Raw genomic sequence first — 24,234 nt, 5'->3', positions numbered from 1 at the left:
GATGGGTGCACACATTACTAATTATCAGGGCTATGCCTTCAGGGCATGTACTCAGCTATACTGCAACTTCTGTGACCAATCAAATTAAGAACTTCATCATAACTGATAGAAAGAGAGAGAAAATGTGTGAAGATCTGCTCCTGAAATCAAAATCCTACATCTCTCATGTTCCTTCGATTGTAGGATAGTTGTCTCATCATTTGCTGCTGGTGAGCCTAAGAAGGAGCATGTGATTGAAGAAGAAGCTGGGCATGTAAGAAGCAATAATGAGCAAATGGCTGGAGTTATTGTTTTCTAGGCCCAGCCTTTGAGGATTGCTGCTGGAAGCTGTGTCGTATCCTTGGGACTTACCAGCTGTAGCTGTGCCTTTGCATACTGCAAAATCTGGCCTTAAAGGGATTGCGGGGTCCATGTCTCAAGACCAGACTTCAGGGCTTGTTAAGAGCCAGGTCTAGGGATTGTTGGTCGATTTGCTCTGGAGGATGCTGCCTGTTGCTAGGAGCTAGGGTAGAGGAGAGAAGGAGTTTGCAAGAAATTGGGGAGTGGAAGAAGAGGAGTTACGTCAGATGGTGGAGTAGGAGAAGGCTGCAAATAAGGTGGAAAGATGAAGCTGCAAGAGGGTTAGGAATGAAGGAGGCTGCAAGTTTTATACAGTTTTAAACTGTCAAATAAGCATAACCAACCAACACTTTAAAAATTTCTTCATGGGATGTGTTGCTACTTAGGCCAACATTTATTGCCCAGTGGGTAGTTAAGAGTCAATTATATCGCTGTAGGGCCCACCTCACAATAAGAAAATGATGGCATATTTCCTTACCTGTGAACCAGGTAAATTATTATGATGGTCGATAGTGGCTCCATGCTTACTATTAAGCCATCTTTCATTTTAGTTGAAATTACATTCTATCATCTACCATTATGGAATTCAAACCCATGTCAGTAGAACATTTGTCTGGGAATCTGGATTACTAGCCCAGTGACATTACCACTATGCCACTATCAGCGAGCCAGGGAAGCTTGTAATCACTGAGATAATGAATTCTTTGCAAATGAATGTGGACCTAGATTATGGTTGCATAGAACATAGAACAATACAGCACAGAACAGGCCCTTCGGCCCACGATGTTGTGCCGAACTTCTATCCTAGATTAAGCACCCATCCATGTACCTATCCAAATGCCGCTTAAAGGTCGCCAATGATTCTGACTCTACCACTCCCACAGGCAGCGCATTCCATGCCCGCACCACTCTCTGGGTAAAGAACTCACCCCTGACATCTCCCCTATACCTTCCACCCTTCACCTTAAATTTATGTCCCCTTGTAACACTCTGTTGTACCTGGGGAAAAAGTTTCTGACTGTCTACTCTATCTATTCCTCTGATCATCTTATAAACCTCTATCAAGTCACCCCTCATCCTTCGCCGTTTCAATGAGAAAAGGCCGAGAACTCTCAACCTATCCCCGTACAACCTATTCTCCATTCCAGGCAACATCCTGGTAAATCTTCTCTGCACCCTCTCCAAAGATTCCACATCTTTCCTAAAGTGAGGCGACCAGAATTGCACACAGTACTCCAACTGTGGCCTAACCAAAGTCCTGTACAGCTGCAACATCACTTCACGACTCTTGAATTCAATCCCTCTGCTAATGAACGATAATACACCATAGGCCTTCTTACAAACTCTATCCACCTGAGTGGCAACTTTCAAAGATCTATGTACACAGACCCCAAGATCCCTCTGTTCCTCCACCTGACTAAGAACCCTACCATTAACCCTGTATTCCGCATTCTTATTTGTTCTTCCAAAATGGACAACCTCACACTTGGCAGGGTTGAACTCCATCTGCCACTCCTCAGCCCAGCTCTGCATCATATCTAAGTCCCTTTGCAAACGACAAATGCCCTCCTCACTGTCCACAACTCCACCTATCTTCGTATCATCTGCAAATTTACTGACTCACCCTTCAACTCCCTCATCCAAGTCATTAATAAAAATTACAAACAGCAGAGGACCCAGAACTGATCCCTGCGGAACTCCACTTGTAACTGGGCTCCAGGCTGAATATTTACCATCTACCACCACTCTCTGACTTCGACCGGTTAGCCAGTTTTCTATCCAATTGGCCAAATTTCCCTCATTCCATTGCCTCCTGACTTTCCGCATAAGCCTACCATGGGGAACCTTATTAAATGCCTTACTAAAATCCATGTACACTACATCCACTGCTCTACCCTCATCCACATGCTTGGTCACCTCCTCGAAAAATTCAATAAGACTTGTAAGGCAAGACCTACCCTTCACAAATCCGTGCTGGCTGTCCCTAATCAAGCAGTGTCTTTCCAGATACTCATAAATCCTATCCCTCAGTACCCTTTCCATTACTTTGCCAACCACAGAAGTAAGACTAACTGGCCTGTAATTCCCGGGGTTATCCCCATTCCCTTTTTTGAACAGGGACACAACATTCGCTACTCTCCAGTCCCCTGGTACCACCCCCGTTGACAGTGAAGATGAGAAGATCATTGCCAACGGTACTGCAAATTCCTCCCTTGCTTCCCACATAATCCCAGGATATATCCCGTCAGGCCCGGGGGACTTGCCTATCCTCAAGTTGTTCAAAATGTCCAACACATCTTCCTTCCTAACAAGTATCTCTTCTAGCTTACCAGTCTATTTCACACTCTCCTCTTCAACAATACGGTCCCTCTCGTTCGTAAATACTGAAGAGAAGTACTTGTTCAAGACCTCTTCTATCTCTTCCGACTCAATACACAATCTCCCACTACTGTCCTTGATCGGACCTACCCTCGTTCTCATGTGTTCAATGGCAACCAAATATGGACAATATAGTGGGTGCTATTATAATAATCAATGTCAACTGTTAAATTTCAATCTGAGATGCAGTAAAAATGTACTAATAGCCTGGTTGAAATGTTTCAATTTTGTGCATATGGAATAAAAATGAATTTGCTGTACAGAAGATATGCTTAGGGTGTTTTTTGTGTTGAAGTGGAGATCAGTTATTTAATAAACAAAGCATGCATTGTTAACTTATGTCTATTGCCTTGTGCCAATTTAAATTTTATGGTGTCCTGTGTTGTGCCAATATAAATTCTATGGTGTCTGATAAATTTATGCTTTCCATGAATGATGTAGTTTTATGTTTAATGAAAGATTGATAATTCGAGATATTGATCAACTCTTCTGAATGTGCTTCTACGTAAGTCCAATTATCATGACTGAACACAATGATATTGTCACTACATGATTATATGACTTATATGAGTTGATGAGAATGAATATGTGGGATAAGGTTAGATTCCCTACAGTGTGGAAACAGGCCCTTCGGCCCAACCAGTCCACACCGGCCCTCCAAAGAGTAACCCACCCAGACCCATCTCCCTCTGACTAATGCACCGAACACTATGGACAATTTAGCATGGCCAATTTACCTGGCCTGCACATCTTCAGATTGTGGGAGGAAACTGGAGCATCCGGAGGAAACCCACGCAAACATGAGGAGAATGTGCAAACTTCACACAGACACTAGTCCTAGGCTGGAATCGAACCTGGGACCCTGGTGCTGAGGCCGCAGTGCTAACCACTGAGCCGCCGTGATAAGATAAAAGAAAATAAATAAAAGATAAATCCTTGAAAAAAATCTTAAGAGTTTTTGTATGAAATATTTGGCATCGGGAATTGTTCAGAGAATTGAAATAGTTCATATACTTTAGGCAACTAAGTTGTGTGCAACTGTCTGAATAAACCATTGTTTATGGAGGGAGGCTATTAGTAGGATTTGAAAACAAGGACGAGAATTTTAATATTAAAATAATTACTATCAAGCAACAATGCAGGTTAGTGAGTTCAGGGATGATAGGTGAACAAGATGTGGTACCACTTATTAACATGACATTCATATTAACACAATATAAATGGGGCTTCTGGTTCAGAAATGGTTTAATGTAGAAGACCATCAGGAGTGCATTGGAGTAGTCAAGTTCAGAGGTACCGAAGGCACAATTGAAGGTTTCAACTGCAGATGAGCTGACACGTGTGGATTAGTGATGTTGTTGAGGTAAGATAGGTGACAAATGTATGTATGTCACAGATGTTTAAAGTTAAAAATCACACAAAACCAGGTTATAGTCCAACAGATTTATTTGGATGCACTAGCTTTCAGAGTGCTGCTCTGAAAGCTGGTGCTTCCGAATAAACTATTGGACTATGGGCCTGGGTAGGAGGCTGTCCAGAGATTCAGTGTGCACTTGATGGGCCGAATGGCCTGCTTCCATACTGTAGGGATTCCATGATTCAGAGTATGGATTCCTGACGAAGGATGAGAAGAAAAAGTTTATTTTTGTTGCAACCATGTAGGGTGTCATTTGTTACATTGATCAAAGTCAATCAGTAACCATGGTAATTAACACATTCTTAACTGGTTGATATTTAATTAGTTTAAAATGTGCTTGGAAAAAAAAACAAGTTCATGGCACCACACAACTTGAAGTCCGCCATTTCTGTCTTTACTAACTTCATTTCATTGTTTTAGGACACCTTAAGCGCAAGCTGGCAGTGACCCTGCTGGATGTTACCTAAATAGCAGTTTCGTGAGATCAGCATCTCCTTCCGTCTGCGTCCGTAACTCTATTTCTCTCCAGTTATGCAACAGCGAGTTATATTGTGCCACTTTCCAACCTAACCCAGTACAATCTCAGCACCCGCCCCCTTTGTGCCCCGGTTCAGGCCGCATTGGCCGATCCCCTGCGACTCGCTGGTGGCTCCGCTTCGCTGTGCGGTCAAGCGCACTGCCAATCAGACAGACAGTTTTTTTTCACTCAGGGTAGGTTGTTCGGCGGCTGACCTACTAACACAGATCTCGGGCACCATCAGCATCAGGCAGACGGCTTTGTGAGAAGCACGGCTTCAATGGGAAGTAAGAAAGAGAGGAAAGAGGCATAATAAGTAAAATATCGGTGTATTTCCAACGTGCGAGACGACCTCTGCTTCGGTTCTCAGCGGTTGCAGTTATGCTGTTTGGCGAGGTAAATGCTACTTTGATTTGTTGTTTTCTGGGGTGGTGCATGTAATAAAATGGATTTAATCTCCACCTAAAGACGCAAAACTCCAGAGCGACAGTGTTTTGCGTCTCACTGTAACGAACAGCTTCTATATATAAATTCTTTTATATTTATATCTATCCATTGAAGAGGTACTGACCGTGCTATTATGTAACCGCAGAAACGCTGCTAGCCTTTTATAATGTCTGTGAATTGATGCAAAACTAAAGAGAGACAAGAAACCCTGCTAAATAAACAAAAGAACAGGATAGACGTTGCAATTTTATAACGTGGAATTAGGATATCTGTGACAGGTTTCATGAATGTGTATGTGATACTGATACAGGTTGGTTCTGAGCAATATATGTAATGGGATAACTATCGCTTTATGTGGCAAATTCTCCATTATACTGTATATTTTTATGGTATTAATGCGTTATTATTAATAGCTTGTTCGCCTGCAGAGCACATCCTGTGCCTTGTACTGTAGGGCTTGTTCTTGTAAACATTGCATAATATAGCCATTATAAAACACTGGCAACATAAAGAGGCTGAAAGGGCGCTTTTGTAATTCTGGCATTAGGAAATTAGGACACGAGGGCAGTGGTGCTTGTTCTTTTAAAAAAGATAAACAAATATTTATCATTGGTTTGGAAACGATCATCACTACATATAATTCAATCCATTTAGAAAAATAAAATTCAACTATTTCCACAAACCTCGCGTTACTCACATCGGTTAATCGATCCACTCAACTGTATCATTCATTGTGGCAACTGACTGTCCTGTCCTTTTGAAGCAGAGCACGCCTATTTGGAAATGTTGCATAACGTAATCGGGAGGAGGAAAAGGTGGAATTCGCAAGGCACGAATTATAGGGATTGTGCAATCTTAACTGTAAGATTATCACAAAGCAGATATGCTTTGAGGAATTATCTAGGATATTTTAAATATCCATGTCCAGGAACCTACGTAATGGTAATTCTAAAGAATAAGCATTTCGATTATAATTGTCCACTGGAATGTAAGGGAACCTATACATAGCCTCTGGCGCGGCATCCTAAAAATACGGCGAAGAAAGCTTTGTCTTTTTAAAGTTTTTCTTAGCCAGATGGCGCGGCTTTTTCCTCCAGTACAAAGGAGTATGTTGTAGGCGTTGGTGTTGGGAGCACGTGAAGGGCAGCGGTTGCATTCCTTTGTTCGGGGCGGATCGGAGTGAAGAGCAAGACCAAGAGCTGAATGAGGATGAATCAGCCGCAGGATCAGTACGGATGCTGCTTTTGTCACGTATCCTGATTCTTACTGTCGCAATCCACTGAAAGGAAGAGAAAACGCAACATACGCACAGAGGTACATTATTATGAAGCAATCGCTTCAGGATTGGCACACCTTTCCAGAACATTTCATCAGTGCAGTCATAAACCAGTTCAATATTATGAACATATTGAATAACATGGGGCGGTGAGACTGGCTGCCGGAGCTTTAAGGCGATCTTTCAAGTGGGATAGTAGTTTTAGCTTAAGTATCATCCCTCCCATTTAATGGTCCCAGCCCTTGGTACTTGACAACTCCCATAGTGGTAAGTACATGGATTGTTTTTTTTTCTGAATCTGGTGATTTAATAACTAGTTGATGACTGAAGATAAAGCTTTAAATTGTTTTAAAACGTATTGTTAATTTCATTTATTAATGTCACCTTTATTTAAAAATAATTTCTCTGCCAATTAGTTCCATTAAGTTCACACTTCATTGCTTTGCAAAAGATTTTTTTGCCATCCCTCCCCCTGCCATGTTCAAAGATTTTTTTTGGCTGAGCTGTATTTGTGATACTTGTTTTACTTCTAAAATAACAATAACTACATTGTAGTGTTTAAAATCTGTGTCACTGTTATTGTTGACCCAACAGCAAGCCAGAATTGTATATGGCTGGCTAAATAGGTCATTGGTGTAATAGCTTTATTTTCCTGGTGCTTAGTAATGTTGTCACCAGCAACGCTGGATTTGATGGCTGAGTTGCAATAAGGGAAAAGTTCTTTAGGTGGCGCAATGATCATTTTCACCCCTGCTGAAACAGAAACTTTTTTACTCTGCCCCAACACCCATCATTGTGCGTTCTGCATCGTGACAAAATTATGAGAAAAGCAATTCAACGTAGATGAGATTGAGTGAAATGCAGGTAAATCGCAGCTTCATTTGGAAGGTGTGTTTGGGTATACTACTTTCCTCAACACAGGATTGTCCATTACAGTTCTTGACTAGGCCTGCAGTTCTGTTAGATCCATTTCCCATACTTCTGCATTTGTCCCTTCCCATTCCACCCCCACCCCCACCCCCCCACCCCCCCACAACACCAATATGGCCCCCTTAGTGCTCACTTTCCATCCCTCAGCAGTTGCATCCAGAGGATCTTAAGCCATAGTTTCTGCTATCTCCAGACATATATTCTCCTCCATTCCCTTGTCAGCCTTAGAACATAGAACATTACAGCACAGCACAGGCCTTTCGACCCTCGATGTTGCGTCTACTGTGAAACCAATCTGAAGGCTATCAAACCTATGCTATTCCATTTTTGTCCATATATCTATCCATTGACCATTTAAATACCCTTGAAGTTGGCGAATCTACTACGGTGCAGGCAGTGCGTTCCACACCCTTCCTGCTCTCTAGGTAAAGAAATTACCTCTGACATCTGTTCCATATCTATCACCCCTCAATTTAAAGTTATATCCCCTCTAGTCATCACCATCCAAGGAAAAAGACTCTTACTGTCCACCCTATCTAACCCTCTGATTATTATTATGTCTCAATGAAGTCACCTCTCAAGCCTCAAGTCCCTCAGCCTTTCCTCGTAAGACCTGCCCTCCATACCAGGCAACATCCTCTGAACCTTCTCCAAAGCTTTCACATCCTTCTTATAACACAGTGATCAGAACTGTATGCAATACTCCAAGTGCAGAGTTCTATACAGGTGCAGCATGACCTAATGGTTCCGAAACTCAATCCCTCTACTAATAAAAACCAACACACTGTATGCCTTCTTAACAACCCTATCAACCTGGTTGGCAGCTTTCAGGAATCTATGTACATGGACACCGAGATCCCGGTGCTCATCAACACTACCAAGAGTCTTACCAATAGCCTACTACTCTGCATTCCTGTTACTCGTTCCAAAGTGAATCACCTCACCTTTATCTGCATTAAACTCCTCTCATTTGCCACCTCTCAGCCCAGCTCTGCAGCTTATCTATGTCTCTCTGTATACAGCAATATCCACAACTCCACCAACCTTCGTGTCGTCTGCAAATTTAATAACCCTAGGCTCTCATCCTGGTCATTTATAAAAACCATTGGGGAGCTATATTATAAACCATAGTGGACCTAAAACAGATCCTGGCGATACACCATAGTAATTAAATTCCAGGATGAACATTTCCCATCAACCACCACCCTTTGCCTTCTTACAGCTAGCCAATTTCTGATCCAAACGGCTAAATCACCCTCAATCCCATACCTCCGTATTTGGTGCAATAGCCTAGCGTGGGGAGCCTTATCCAACACCTTCCTGAAATCCATCAACTGTTTTACTGTCATCTACCTGTTTGGTCACCTTCTCAAAGGTTTGTGAGGCACGACCTACCCTTCGCAAAACCGCATTGACTATCCCTCATCAAATTATTCCTCTCTAGATAATTATAAATCCATTTTTTTAATAACCTTTCCAACACTTTACCCACAACGAAAGTAAGGCTCACTGGTCTATAATTACCAGGGTTGTCTCTATTCCCCTCCTTGAACAAGGGAACAGCATTTGCTATCATCTAGTCTTCTGGCACTATTCCTGTAGACAATGACAACATAAAGATCAAAGCCAAAGGCTTGGCAATCTCCTCTCTGGCTTCCCATAGAGCTGCTTCCTCTGAGACACCCTGGTCCACTCCTCCTCCACTCCCAACATCTCCTTACATCTCTGTAGCACCTTCCCATGCAATCGTAAAAGGTGTAATACTTACCTGTTTATGTCCTCCCATTTCACTATGCAAGGCCTCAAACACACTTTCCAAGTGAAGTAGTGATTTACCTGCACTTCACTGAGTCTAGACTATTGTACTCACTGCTCACAACAAAGACTGAGTGACCACTTTGCGAAACACCTTCCCCCCCCCCCCCCCCATATTCTATCTGCAAAAATGACCTCAAGTTTCCAGTTGTCTGCCACTTCAACATACCATCACATTTTCTGGCCAAAATTTCTGTCTTGGACCTGCTGCAGTGCTCCAGCAAAACTCAGCTCAAGCCTGGAGATCAATGTCTCATTTTCTGCAGTCTTCAGGACTCATTATTGATTTGAATAATTTTAGGGTATAAGCACCTTCTTTACATTCTTAACCCATCCCCATACAGCAGCTGTCATTATCACATGGACTGCTCTCATCACAGTGAACACAATTTCATCCACTAATGGTCCCCATAAGCACCTTTCTCTTCCCCTGGCTCATCATCATTCAACCACTGTCCTTTCTCTCTGGGCTCCAGCTTCACCCTATCATTACATCATTCTCTCCCCCCCCCCCCCAATCCCTGCTTTCAGCATATAGTATACCACTTTCAGCATATGTACCAACTGAGAGCTCCTATCAGTTCTGAAGAAGGTCTTTGGACGCAAAGTGTTGACTCTGTTTTCTGTCCAGTGTTCTGGCCTCAACTGCTTTCTTTGACAAAGAATTTCATAGGCTTATTCACTCTTTGGGTGAATAAATTTCTCCTCCTCTCAATCCTGAATGACCTACCTTTTATTGTTGGATTGCCACCCCTAGTCTGGACTCCCTGATCATTAGGAACTTCCTTCCTGTGTTTACTCTATCTGGTCTTCTTAAAATTTTATAAGTTTCCATGAGATTCCTTCTAAACTCCAATGAATATTGTTCTGATTGATCTGGTCTGCCTTCATAAGTCAGTCCTGCCACTGCAGGAATTAGTCTGGTACATTTTTAGTGCACTCACTTCCTACTCAGAACATCATTCCTCAGATGAGATTATAATTGTTCAGTGTTCAGGTCCCTGAACAATTGCAACAAGACACCCCCATTCCTGTTGAATCCTTTCGCTATGAAGGCTAAAATGCCACTTGATTTTTTCACTACCTGCTGCATATACATGCTTGCTCCTGCTGACTGTGTTCAAGGAACCCTCCAATCACAAGGGATGAACTCAGATTTCTCCAGTTTCCTCATTTCCCCCCCCGACCTTGTCTCAGTCCCAACCCACAAACTCAGCACCAACTTCCTAACCTGCAATCTTCTTCCTGACCTCTCCGCCCCCACCACCACTCCGGCTTATCACCCTCACCTTATCACCCTCACCTTATCACCCTCACCTGTATCACCCTCACCTTTATCACCCTCATCTTAACCTCCTTCCACCTATCGCATTTCCAACTCCCCTCCCCCAAGTCCCTCTTTCCCTACCTTTTATCTTAGCCTGCTTGGCACACTTTCCTCATTCCTGAGGAAGGGCTCATGCCTGAAATGTCGGTTCTCCTGCTCCTTGGATGCTGCCTGACCTGCTGCGCTTTTCCAGCAACACATTTTCAGCTGTGTTCAAGAATACCCATGTCTCATAGTACCTCCTCTTTCCTATTCTGTCACTATTCATATAATAATCTGCCACTCACTCAATTTGTCCAAATTGTTACTGATAGTATTTAGTTGTGATTTTTAGACATTAAGTAATCTGCACAAAAAATAATATTTCTGTAATTTAAAAGTAAGAAAAGCAAAGTCATGATTAAAGTCAAACATTAGTGGAGTGCCTCAGGGGTCAGTGCTGGGTCCATCGCTGTTTGTTATTTATATCAATGATTTGGATGAGAATGTGTAAGGCATGATTAGTAAGTTTGCAGATAACACTAAAACAGGAGGTATCATGGACAGTCAGGAAGGATATCAGAAATTGCCGCAAGGTCCTGATCAGCTAGGGAAGTGGGCTGAGAAATGGCACATAGAGTTTAATAAATATAAGTGTGAGGTATTGCATTTTGGAAAATCAAATCAAGGTAGGGAGTGTAGTGGAACAGTGGGACCTTATTCATTCATAGAATGTGGCATTGCTGGTTAGGTCAGCATTCATTGCCCATCCCCAATTGCTCACGGGAATTTGAGGGTCAACCACATTTTTGTGGATCTGGAGTCACATGTGGGCAAGACCAGAATGGTAGTATCCTTCCGTAAAGGATATTAGTGAACCAGATGGAACTTTTCTGACAACAATGGCTTCATGATAATCATTAGACTTCTTATTTCAGATTTATTTTTGTTGAGTTCAAATTCCACCATCTGTGATGAAAGGATTCAAACCCAGGTCGGTCCCCAGAGTATTAATTATCTGCGATCTCCAGATTAATAGTCCAAGGGTAGTACCACTAGACCACCAAGTCCCCTTAATGTAATATTAAAACATGAATGACAGCTGTTCTTTCTATTTATTATGAAATTACTGTTACGCTTATTTCAATTTTAAATTCAATTGAATGGAAACCCTCAGCTTTGTTCACTTTTCATGCATAAACATCAAACATATAGTGCAATAAAACCTTGAACTAGCTTTTCTAAACTTTGTAATTTCCAATTATAATTGCTACAGCCATTTGCAAGTAGATATGATTGTGAAGGATTTCAGTTGATAGTTAAATGCTTAATTAACACGTTATATGAATAACGTGTGAAATAATGAAAATCTGCATTGAAGAAAATGAATCATAAGGAAAACATTTTGTAACTTATTCCTCTAGAATTGCAAGGGTTAAGGATAATTGATACAATCCACTGGTAATATTATTGAATGACTTCGTGTAGCTATCCAAGGTTGATTTTCTTTGTGGCAGTCAAGGCAATTGTTTTTGTTTAAAAATAGTGCAGTTAATTTGTTAGAAAATTAAATGGAGATTCACTCAGTGATCAATTACTCGGTAACCAAATCAAATAAAATCCAAATTATTTGGCCTCTTTACCTAAATGATACGATTTTTATTAAGTTTTTTGAGAAGTTCACAATTATACATAGCTATTGAAATAGTTTCAGTTAATATTTTATAGTTAGCTGAAACTGGGGACCTGTCTAAACTTTCTGATGGTGGTAAAAGAAAATTCATGACTAAGAGTTTACAAGTGTTCAATTCTGCTTTAGATGCACTTGGATGAATAATTAGTTTCAATACTATATAACTCAATTTTTAAAATTGAAAGCAATTTCCCAAATATACAATCGATTTCAAAAAACTAAGTGGAGTTTAAAAGAAGCAATTTTTCTTCATTGAGAGGAGGTCCTGTAGGACAAACAGGGAGACAGCTAACGATCCGTATCCATGAACACCAACTAGCCACAAAATGACATGACCAGCTATCCTTAGTAGCCACAGACGCAGATGACAAGCAACATGAGTTCGACTGGGACAACACTACTATTATAGGACAAGCCAAACAGAGAACAGCCAGGGAATTCCTAGAGGCATGGCACTCATCCACAAATTCTATCAACAAACACATCGACCTGGATCCAATATACCGGCCACTGCAGAGGACAGCTGGAACTGACAACCGGAAGCGGCAGAGACAAACCACTATAAATGCCGGAGGAAACAACACGGAAGCGCTTCACAGGAGGCGCCCAGGCACTGAGGATGTCACCTAGACAGGGGACGAAATGTCTGCAACACAAATTCCCAGCTCGGCAAACAGAACCACAACAAAAAAAACAGGGTTCAGAAAAGATTTACAAGAATGTTGCCAGGATTGGATGGTTTGAGCGAGATGGAGAAGCTGAATAGGCTGACACTATTTTTCCTGGAGTGTCAGAGGCTGAGGGGTTACCTTATAGAGGCTTATAAAATCATGAGGGGCACAGGTAGGATGAGTAGCCAAGGTCTTTTCCCCAGGTAGGGAGGTCCAGAACTAGAGAGCATAGGTTTAAGGTGAGACGGGAAAATTTTAAAAAGGACCTATGGGGCAATGTTTTCACACCGAGCTGGTGTGTGTATGGAATGAGTTGCCAGAGGAAGTGATAGAGGCTGGTACAATTACAAGATTTTAAAGGCATCTTGATGGGTATATGAATAGGAGGGATTTAAGGGATATGCTGGCAAATGGGACTAGATTCAGTTAGGGTATATGGTCAGCATGAATGAATTGGACTGAAGGGTCTGTTTGCATGCTGTACAGCTCTATGACTGTATGAGATAGACTTGTTTTAATCTTCTATTTGATTGGGGATGGAGGGAGGTCTTCTGCTGCTGTGGTTGACCCAGTTTCACCAACATTGCTTTGTCAGCAGTGGTGACAGTAGCTAACTATTAAGATGAATTCACTTTATTTTGGATAATAACAAATCTTCTAATTATATTTTGCATTTTTAATATTAGCCTTCACTGAAAAAGTGCAGAGCAGATAACTGTTAAGATTTTAAAAACTAAATCAGCATGTTCCAATACTTGGACTGATTCTGGGTGTCATTCACTTTGCTTGCTGAATGTCTTTTTTGTTACACAGTGCTCTCTGTAATAAAGATTTGGAGATGCCAGTGTTGGAGTGGGGTGTACAAAGTTAAAAATCACACAACACCAGGTTATAGTCCAACAGGTTTAATTGGAAGCACACTAGCTTTCGGAGCGACGCTCCTTCATCAGGTGATTGTGGAGGGCTCGATCGTAACACAGAATTTATAGCAAAAATTTGCAGTGTGATGTAACTGAAATTATACATTGAAAAATTGATTGTCTGTTAAGCCTTTCATCTGTTAGAATACCGTGATAGTTTCACTTCTTTCATGTGTAAATCACAAAACCCTTTTTTAAAAAGTTGCATTCTCAGGTTAGCTGTTAACAATGATGATAGCTAGACAATATGTTGAAGGTGTTAGCCCCCTGTGTTCTCTGTCTATGACCTGATGTTTAGATTGATTCTAATCTAAAAAGTGAGATAACAGAGTTTTACATAAATTCATGCAGTTTTTGAGCTCAGAGTTCTACATGAACGTATGCAGTTTTTGAGGAAAGTGCAATGTAACTCTGCAAGTACAAATTCACCACACAAAATATATGTGTGCATGTGGGTCTTTGTCTTTCTGTGTGTGTGTGTGTGTGTGTGTGTGTGTGTGTGTGTGTGTGTGTGTGTGTGTGTGTGTGTGTGTGTGTGTGTGGTGATCACCACCTGTAATGTGACATGAACCCAAGGTCCCTGTTGAGGCCCTCCCTATGGATACTGAACTTAACTATCAGCCTCTGCTCTGCTGCCTGTCCCGAAGTCCACCTTGGAGGATGGTCACCCAAAGGTCCGAGGCTGAATGTCCTGGGCCACTGAAGTGTTCCCCAACTGGGAGGGAACCCTCCTGTCTGTTGATTGTTGTGCGGTGCCCATTCATCCGTTGTCGTAGCCTTTGCTCGGTTTCCCCAATGTACCATGCCTCAGGGCATCCTTGCCTGCAGCGTATAAGATAGACAACGTTGGCTGAGTCACATGAGTACCTGCCATGTACAAGGTGGGAGGTGTTCCCACGCGTAATAGTGGTATCTATGTCCACAATCTGACACGTCTTGCAGCATCCACCGTGACAGGGTTGTATGGAGTTGTCCTGAGAGCCGGGCAGTTTGCTACGGACAATGAATAATCTGTTTGAGGTTTGGCGGTCGTTTAAAGGCAAGTAGTGGAGGTGTGGGGAAGGTCTTAGTGAGGTGCTAATCCTCATTGATAGTGTGTTCACCGGAGGCATGGTACATTGGGGAAACCGAGCAAAGGCTACGACAACGGATGAATGGGCACAACAATCAACAGAGAGGTGGGTTCCCTCCCAGTTGGGGAACACTTCAGTGGTTCCGGACATTCAGCCTCAGACCTTCGGGTGACCATCCTCCAAGGTGGACTTTGGGACAGGCAGCAGAGGAAAGTGGCCAAGCAGAGGCTGATAGCTAAGTTCGGTATCCATAGGGAGGGCCTCAACCGGGACCTTGGGTTCATGTCACCATTGCACACACACACACACACACACACACAGTTATTCCTACACATACACACTCACATACACACGGACACAGGTACACACAGACGCGCACACAGACACCCATAAACACCCTTATAGACACATACACTCCCACACTCTCACATGCACCCCCTCACAGACCTAAGACACTCTGCACTCACTACACGTATGCGCACACACACGCACTCACTACACGTGCACATGCACACACACACACACTTTCTCACACTCGCAACCCCCATCCCAGACAGACACACACACAGAAAGACAAAGACCCACATGCACACATATATTTTGTGTGGTGAATTTGTACTTGCAGAGTTACATTGCACTTTCCTCAAAAACTGCATACGTTCATGTAGAACTCTGAGCTCAAAAACTGCATGAATTTATGTAAAACTCTGTTATCTCACTTTTTAGATTAGAATCAATCTAAACATCAGGTCATAGACAGAGAACACAGGGGGCTAACACCTTCAACATATTGTCTAGCTATCATCATTGTTACCAGCTAACCTGAGAATGCAACTTTTTAAAAAAAGGGTTTTGTGATTTACACATGAAAGAAGTGAAACTATCACGGTATTCTAACAGATGAAAGGCTTAACAGAAAATCAATTTTTCAATGTATAATTTCAGTTACATCACACTGCAAATTTTTGCTATAAATTCTGTGCTACGATCGAGCCCTCCACAATCACCTTATGAAAGAGTGTCGCTCCGAAAGCTAGTGTGCTTCCAATTAAACCTGTTGGACTATAACCTGGTGTTGTGTGATTTTTAACTCTGTAATAAAGGTTACCTCCTGGCTCGTAATTTTTTGATTCATCAAAGATGAATGTATATTTATTTTCACAAGCATTTAGAAACTATAATGAGTCAGAGCAGAATCATTTAAACAGAAGTAGTCATCATCGGTTACTTCTTTGAAAATTACTGATTAGGTCATCCGCTTTTATGCTTGAGCCAGTAAAGCTATGCAATACATTCTCAACTGAAATGCGTTTATCCTGTTAATAAATGAAAAGCTTAAACAAGTTATGTTTTTAAAAATTCCATCTGATATTGTACTTGAATATCCCATGTGAATTTAGTCATTTTAAGATTTGCTGGTAATCGTTTCCATTTGTAATACTTCTGGGAGTTAACTTGAGGGGTGGATCAAGGTCCTGTGAAGAATTTTCCAAGTTGTGACTAACAAAAATAGTTTTAGTTAAAAATAAACTGTTGTGCAGAAACTCAACAAGTCTGACAGCATCTGTGGAGAGAAAGCAGAGCTAACATTTTGGGTCCAATGACCCTTCTTCAGAACTGGACCTGAAATGTTAACTTTGCTTTGTATCCACAGATGCTGCCAGAACTGCTGAGTTTCTCCAGCAATTTTTAGTTTTGTTTCAAATTTCCAGCATGCACAGTTATTTGATTAATTTTAACATTTTTGAGTTTGTGGTTATTCTCAGCAAATAAAGCTCTAAAGAAACAAAATGTTACATAGAATGGTCAACATATTTGTGTAGAGGCAAATCAGGGCATAACTTATATACCTTAATGGTAAGGTCCTGGGGAGTGTTGCTAAACAAAGACCGTGAAGGGCAGCTTCACACTTCCTTGAAAGTGGAGTCACTGATAGGCTAATGAAGAGGTGTTTGGTATTTATTCGTCAGAGCATTGAGTAGAGGAGTTGGAAGGTTATTTGCTGCTGTTTAGGACGTTTAGGCCACTTTCAGAATATTGTGTGCAATTCTGGTCTCAACCTATAGGAAGGATGTTGTGAAACTTGCAAGGGTTCAGATAAGGTTTGCAAGTATATTCAAAGTTAAAAATCACACAACACCACCAGGTTTTCTTCCAACGGGTTTACTTGGAAGCACTAGCTTTCAGAGTGCTGCTCCTTCAGGTGGCTGTGGAATATAAGCGTGTAAGACACAGAATTTATAGCAAAAGTTTACAGCGTGATGGAACTAAAATTATATTTTGAAAAAGACTTGAATTGTTTGTTAAGTCTCTCACCTGTTAGAATGACCACATTGGTTTCAATTCTTTCATATGTAAATCGCAAAACTTTTTTTTATAAGTTACATTCCCAAGTGAACTTTAACAATTGGGGTCTGTCAGCCCAGATAATGTATTGAAGGTGTGAGCTCCCCTGTGTGATACTGTCGTGTCACAATGTTTAGACTGATTCTAAATTTTAAAAATGCATTTACGGAATCTTACATGGAGTCATGCAGTTTTTGAACAAAGTAAAATGTAACTCTGCAAGTACAAATTCACAACATAAACTTGTGTGTATGTGTGGGGTTGGGGGGGGGTGCGGGTCTGTGAGAGTCTGAGAGAGTGGGTGGTACATTGGTGAGACTGAGCAGAGGCTACAGCAATGGATGAATGAGCACCGCACAACAATCAGCAGATGACAGGAGTGTTCCCTCCCAGTTGGAGAACACTTCAGCAGTCCGGAACATTCAACCTTGGGCCTTTGGGTGACCATCCTCCAAGGTGGACTACGCGACAGGCAGCAATGAAAAGTGGCTAAGCAGAGGTTGATAGCTAACTTCGGTACCCATAGGACGGCCTCAACCGGGACCTTGGGTTCATGTCACACTACAGGTGACTCCATTGCATACTCACACTCGCACACATGCACCTTACTCTCTCACAGACACTCACAACTCTTTCCTCCCCACCACACACACACACACACACACACACACACACACACACACACACACACACACACACACACACACACACACATATTTGTGGGGTGAATTTGTACTTGCAGAGTTACATTTTACTTTGCTCAAAAACTGCATGAATCCAAACAAATTCTGTAAAATCATTTTTTTTAGATTAGAATCAGTCTAAACATTGTGACACAGACTGCATCATACAGGGGAGCTCACACCTTCAGTACATTATCTGGGCTGACAGACACCAATTGTTAAAGTTCACTTGGGAATGTAACTTTTTTTTAAAAGGTTTTGGTGATTTGCTTATGAAAGAACTGAAACAAACGTGGTCATTCTAACAGATGAGAGACTTAACAAACAATCCAGTTCTATTTCAAAATATAATTTCAGGTACATCTCACTGTAAACTTTTGCTATAAATTCTGTCTTATACTCCCACAAACACCTGATGAAGGAGTGATGCTCTGAAAGCTAGTGCTTCCAATTGGACTATAACCTGGTGTTGTGTGACTTTTACCTTTGTAACCCCAGTCCAACACCAGCACCTCCAAATCATTGCAAGGATATTGCTAGGGTTGGAGCGTTTGAGCTACATGGAGAGGATGAATAGACTGGACCTGTTTTCCCTGAAGCATCGGCTGAGGGATGACTTTATAGAGATTTATAAATTTTTAGGGGCATGGATAGGATAAATAGACAAGGTCTTTTCCCGGGGGGGGAGGGGGGAGTGTAGAATTAGAGGGCATATGTTTAGGGTGACGGGGAAAATTTAAAAGGGACTTGAGGGGCAACGTTTTCATACAGTGGTGTGTGTATGCAATGAGCTGCCAGAGGAAGTGGTGGAGGCTGGTAAAATTACTGCATTTAAAAGGCATCTGGATGGGTATATGAATAGGAAAGGTTGAGACTGATATTGGCCAAATGCTGGCAAATGGGACTAGATTAATTTAGCATATCTGGTCAGCATGGATGAGTTGGACCAAAGGGTCTGTTTCCAGGCTGTACATCTCTCTGACTCTATGATTCTATAATTGTGACTTAGACCATTTGGCTGGGACATAGTTTTGTTCTAACATTACAACTATTTTAGCTTGTTTTCTAATGACAAAGTTTTCACTTCATAATTTCTTTGCAATGTAGCCTTGTTTTATCAGTTATCCATGTTCTGGCCTAAAATGTTGTTTGGGACTCTAGCTATCTGTATATTGAATTGGAGAGATTGCAAAGGGAATGGTTGCAGCTTCAATTATAATTCATCAGGAACTATTAGTTATACAGTGTGGCTTTCCCCATTCCTTAGTGTCTTAAGAATTCAAGATCTTTAAAAAATATTTTGTCCGTAGAGGGTCTGTGTTTAGTTGGGACCATCAAAAATTGTCAGTTTTAGTAAGACTTACAGATAATGGAGAATTGGCTGGATTGTGCACTTGATAAAAATGTACTTATTCACCAATGGACGAAATTTTAACCCTCAAAGATAGGTTGGGTAAGATTTCTTTTTAAAAAAGTAAATATTTGAATACCAAAATGAGCCCACTTACCTATGGTTTTAATAGAGGTGGACAGAGTTCATGCAACCAGTCCAATTGTCTGAGGTAGGTGAGCAATTTAAATTTCAAAAGAAGTTGAGTACCTCTTATTTAGCCACCATCCCAATTTTCAAGTTGTCAGCAATTCCCAGCAGCTAAGGAGAAGGGAGAAGGATTCTTCTGGTCTCTTGCACTAGATATCCAATACACGAATACAGTCTGGCTAGCTGTAGTCAGGAAACAGATTTTTTAAAAAAACTAATTGGGATCTATTTAAATTTATAAAGAGCATTTTCTGGATTTACTGACTCAATGTAGCATCCAGTAAGTCCACCTTGCCTCCTAGTTAATATCCATTTCCATGTTTATGAAATTTACATTTAACTCTGCAACAATTTCTTTTTTTCATTAAAAAGCTTGATAAAACTTGGCTCATTTCAAGTCTGAAGCAAGTTTCAATTCAATCTGCAATTTAGGGTTTGGCAATATATTATGTTAACCAAGCAAATTAACTTGTAAGATATTACCTGCAGACCTCTGTAAACCTTTTTTGATAAACATGAGCATAAAGATAAATGGTCCAGAATGTTTCAGAATGATTAATAAATATCTACTTAATCTTTTTCAGTTTATCGATGGGATTACAGTCTGATCAACAAAAATATCCATCATCCTGATCTTGCAAGTACAAAAGTAATTTTTGTAGCTTTATTTGAAGCAAATCTAGCTGTGAAGATCTCTAAGATTAGGGTCTCCAATTTCATTGTTTCATGAATAGTGAAAATGTAGTAATAGAAACCTCTAATGGAAGCAAAACTTTCATTGATAAATACAATTGAAAATAGTTAAAAAACATTCTGCCCAGTCAGAAACCTGTAAAGAACAAAGCCGGTATAATGGAAGCTCAAAGACCAACACTTCAGAATGAACCAGCATTGATTAGATCTTGCATTTCTGAAGAACAAATGGTGGTGTTAGCTCCTGCTTTAGAAAATATGGCAGAATCTCTTTGTGCAGATGATAGCATCCTAAGTGATGACCTGAGCACTGGCTCTCTCAAACAGAAATCTTCAAGTTGCCGAAGAAAACGAGAATTCATACCTGATGAGAAAAAAGATGCATTATACTGGGAAAAGAGAAGAAAAAATAATGAAGCAGCCAAAAGGTCTCGTGAGAAACGACGTTTGAATGATATGGTTTTAGAGAACAAGCTGATGGCTTTAGGTGAGGAAAATGCACGACTGAAAGCAGAACTTCTTGCTCTGAAACTAAAATTTGGATTAATCACTGCAGCATTTTATGCACAGGAGATACAAAACCTTGGAAATGCTTCAGGGCCATGTTTTCAAGACTATAAACCCTCCAGTATAAATTTAAGTTCTTTTGCTCCTGATCATGAGCGTGGTTTTCTTGCAAATGGATGTATTTCAGTCATTAAACATTCACCACCAAATTCATTGTCAGATGTTTCAGAAATATCTTCAAATGCCAGAGAAAGTCCTCTTCTTCAAGTAGCATGTAAAAGCCCAAATGGCACCTTTAAAGTTATAAAACAGGAGCCTCTGGAGTTCAAAGTAGATTCTGAAACTTGTTTGCGAGAACCCAGAGAGGGTAATGGTTCTTATGTGTCAACCATGTATAGAAACTGTATTGGGAGTACCTTCAGCAGGAACTATTCACATTCACCAACTTCTATACAGATTGCTAGGTCATCAAGTAATTCGCCAAGAACGTCAGAAGCTGATGACAGTACATTAGGAAAACCTACGTCTGAAGAAGATGGTGAAGATGAACAGCAAGTGCCTAAAGGTCCAATCTCCTCTCCTGTGGAATCCAAAATTGTGCACAGTGCCATAGTTAAGGTTCCTGAATCAAACTCTTCTGCACTGCCTCACAAACTTCGTATCAAGGCTAAAGCAATCCAGATTAAGGTAGAGAATGTTGAAGCATATTATGAAACACCAGAGAAACAGCCAGAATCTGCCAATAACATTTCTGCTAAAATATCTTACCCATTGAACAGAACAGAAATGTTTAAGTGCAGTGCTTCAAATGCAGTACATCCTGCCTTAGCTCCTTTGTCTATTCAAGTAGCAAGCATCAATGATTGGTCTCACAAACCAGAATTTTGGCATCAAAAAGGAAGTGAAGAGAAATTGGAAGGGGCTTATAAAAATGTTCATCAGTCATGTTCCCCTGTTAAACTGGCAAACCAATCACTTGCTGCTGGGAAAGACTGTACCTTCATTCATCAAGGAGTACAATTGGAATCAGAAAACTTGTACTTAAAACAAGGCATTGCAAATTTAAGTGCAGAAGTAGCCTCACTGAAAAAACTCATAGAAAAGCAGCAGGTTGCTGCTTCAGACTCTGGCAAAAGCACTACTGAAAAAAGATTTGTCAACTGAGAATGCAAATGAAGTAGAGTAGTTAATTTTATATTATGCTAAATTTTCACTGGAACAATTTTTGTCTTTTCACTGTAGTCAAGTTGTAATTCCTTGAAAATGCTCACATTGTTTGAACTGTATACTTTGAACATTGACTTTTGTGGACCCTGTGATACACAGGTTGTACTGTACAATGAGAGCATTCATTTCTATACTTGCAGTTACTTGATACAAAGCTATGGATGACTCTTTCATCCTTATGTTTTGTTCAACATCCAAAATTGAAATATCATGTACATCAAATTAAACAGTTGACGAACACTGAGATTTGCCTTTTTTTCTTTACTTAATATTTCAGCAATTATCAAGAAACAGTGTTAAGTTTGATATTTAGTTATTTTAGGTTACAATGTATATTGTTCACTTGTAAGTAGCTACTTAAAACCAGGAAACATTTTAAGTTTTAAAAAAATTCTCTGGTATCGAGTATATTTTAGTCAACACTTATCACATGAAAATTGAAGACGGGTGAATTCAGCTCAATTACAATTTTTTTTATAATGTACTGATCACTTGAATGTATATATTTAGGAACAATTTTGATTATTTTATTACAAATCTTATTCTTATATCTTATACTGAGTTTCTTCTTTTTTCAGTGCTTGGGAATAGATCACTTACTGTCCAGTGTTGATATCAAACACAGTTGGGTCAATTATATCTATCGTGCAAGTTGGTAGAATGAAGCTTCTTTGACCCTATACTTAAAAATGTGCCTTAGTACAACCTAGTAAAGAAAGCCCACATTGCACTCATTAAATATATTCAAGGCTGAGATAGACAAGAGTTTTAATCAGTAATGAAATTAAGAGTTAGAGGGAAGAGGCAGAAAAGTGGCATTCAGGGTGATCAGATGAGCCATGATCTCATTGAATGGTAGATCAGACTCCATGGGCTAAATGAACCACTTCTGCAACTATATCTTAAGTTTATATAATTTACATTCAAACCAAAATTCCATGTTGATGAAATGAAACCTGAAGCTCTTCACATTATGATTTGTGAATAATCAAAATAAAATGAAAAGTTGGATTTATAAACAAACAATGAAATGTAACCAATTGAACGTAATATGGATGAGCATATCTGTGGAAATGTTTCGTTGTGCCAAATGAAAATTGGGCTGTCAATATAGCATATTTTGACAAAGGAACAGTTCCAATATACAATCAGTTTTAAAGTTTGGTCAATAATTTTGAAACAGCCAAATTATTAAGTCAATGGAGCAGCTGTTTCCCTGTCTGATCCGAAGTCCAAACCTCATTAACATACCACTGACAAGCCACAGTATTCTTACTGTGATTTGTCACTTCTGGAAGGTCCTGTTCATCTGACCTGGGGCTTGGCATGTGTTGGGGTGGAGATAAAGTCAGTGGTATGAAGATGTGTCTCAGGTAGATTGAGGAGAGGGAGACCAGAATAACTTGAAATAAGCAAGTAATTGTGGGCCAGAAGTATCCCAGAAATTTAGATATTTCCTGGTCCCTTTTTTCATTGCATCAACAGTTACTTAAAGGCAAATGCAAGTTCTACTCATTTGCACCTGAAAATTGTCATTAACATCAATTTTCAGATTAGAATCTAGTGACTATCAATGAAAATTGTTCTTTTACATCCTCCCAGAATGATACTTGTCAGAAGGTTTTCAGTTTAGAATTTATTGGGTTAATGTTTGTTGTAAAATGCTCAAAACTAAGATATATATTTATTGGCTGCATATAACCCAGTTTAATATTTCTCAAAACTTTTCATAAAGTATTGGCATTAAGTAACATTTATTCATGTCTTAATGAATAAATATATAGACTGGTCTAATACTGAGCTAAGAATGTCTCTAGTTCAATCCCTGTTCAGTGTTGAGTTAGTTGATTTGAACCAAATGGTGTAGAATTTCTCTAATGTACCTAATGTTGCTCAATGTTATGTATGCACAGATGGTACAACAAACTTTTTATCCTTCATGGGACGAGGCGCCACTGACTGGCCAACATTTATTGCCCATCCCTAGTTGCCCTTGAGAAGGTGATGCTGAGTTGTTTTCTTGAACTGCTGCAGTCCACCTGCTATGGGTTGACCCACAATGACAGTAGGGAGGGAGTTCCAGGATTCTGGATCAATGACAGTGAAGGAAGGCTAATATATTTTCAGGTGTGGATGGTGAGTCGCTTGGAGGAAACCTTGCAGATAGTGGTGGTGTTCCCATGTGTTCGCTGCCCTTATCCAAATAGATAGAATTGGTCATTGAGTTTGGAAGATGCTATCTAAGGACCCATTGATTGTGGACTCGCTTAGCTCTGTCTATCACTTGCTGCTTATTTGTTTGGCATGCAAGTAGTCCTGTTTGGTGGTTTCACCAGGTATGCCTGGTGCTGATCATGGCATATCTTGCTGCACTGTATATTGAACCAGGGTTGATCTTTTGGCTTGCTGGTAATCATTGTGTGAGGGATATTCCAGATGAAGGGGTTGCAGATTG

At 40.5% G+C, this 24,234-nt stretch overlaps 1 protein-coding gene across 2 annotated transcripts; it reads left to right on the top strand.

The window, feature by feature from the left end:
• The first annotated feature begins 4,792 nt into the window (after positions 1-4,792).
• Positions 4,793-22,023, top strand: nfil3 (nuclear factor, interleukin 3 regulated). 2 transcript variants are annotated; one of them, XM_072586816.1, is made up of 2 exons: positions 4,793-5,048; positions 19,937-22,023. In XM_072586816.1, the coding sequence occupies exon 2, from the start codon at positions 20,205-20,207 to the stop codon at positions 21,714-21,716; it is 1,512 nt and encodes a 503-aa protein (XP_072442917.1). In that variant the 5' UTR covers positions 4,793-5,048; positions 19,937-20,204; the 3' UTR covers positions 21,717-22,023. The 2 variants fall into 2 exon arrangements, with proteins under 2 accessions (XP_072442917.1, XP_072442927.1); XM_072586826.1 differs by lacking the exon at positions 4,793-5,048 and adding an exon at positions 5,957-6,642.
• Positions 22,024-24,234: the final 2,211 nt, after the last annotated feature.

The sequence above is a fragment of the Chiloscyllium punctatum genome, chromosome 2 (genome assembly GCF_047496795.1).
Source record: "Chiloscyllium punctatum isolate Juve2018m chromosome 2, sChiPun1.3, whole genome shotgun sequence".
Classification (NCBI taxonomy): domain Eukaryota; kingdom Metazoa; phylum Chordata; class Chondrichthyes; order Orectolobiformes; family Hemiscylliidae; genus Chiloscyllium; species Chiloscyllium punctatum.
The sequence above is the reverse complement of the archived record's forward strand: the minus strand, read 5'-3'. Positions and strand labels throughout refer to the sequence as shown.

Bases quoted from the DNA above. Each gene is read 5' to 3' on its own strand.
- nfil3 (XM_072586816.1), top strand. From the start codon at position 20,205: ATGGAAGCTCAAAGACCAACACTTCAGAATGAACCAGCATTGATTAGA.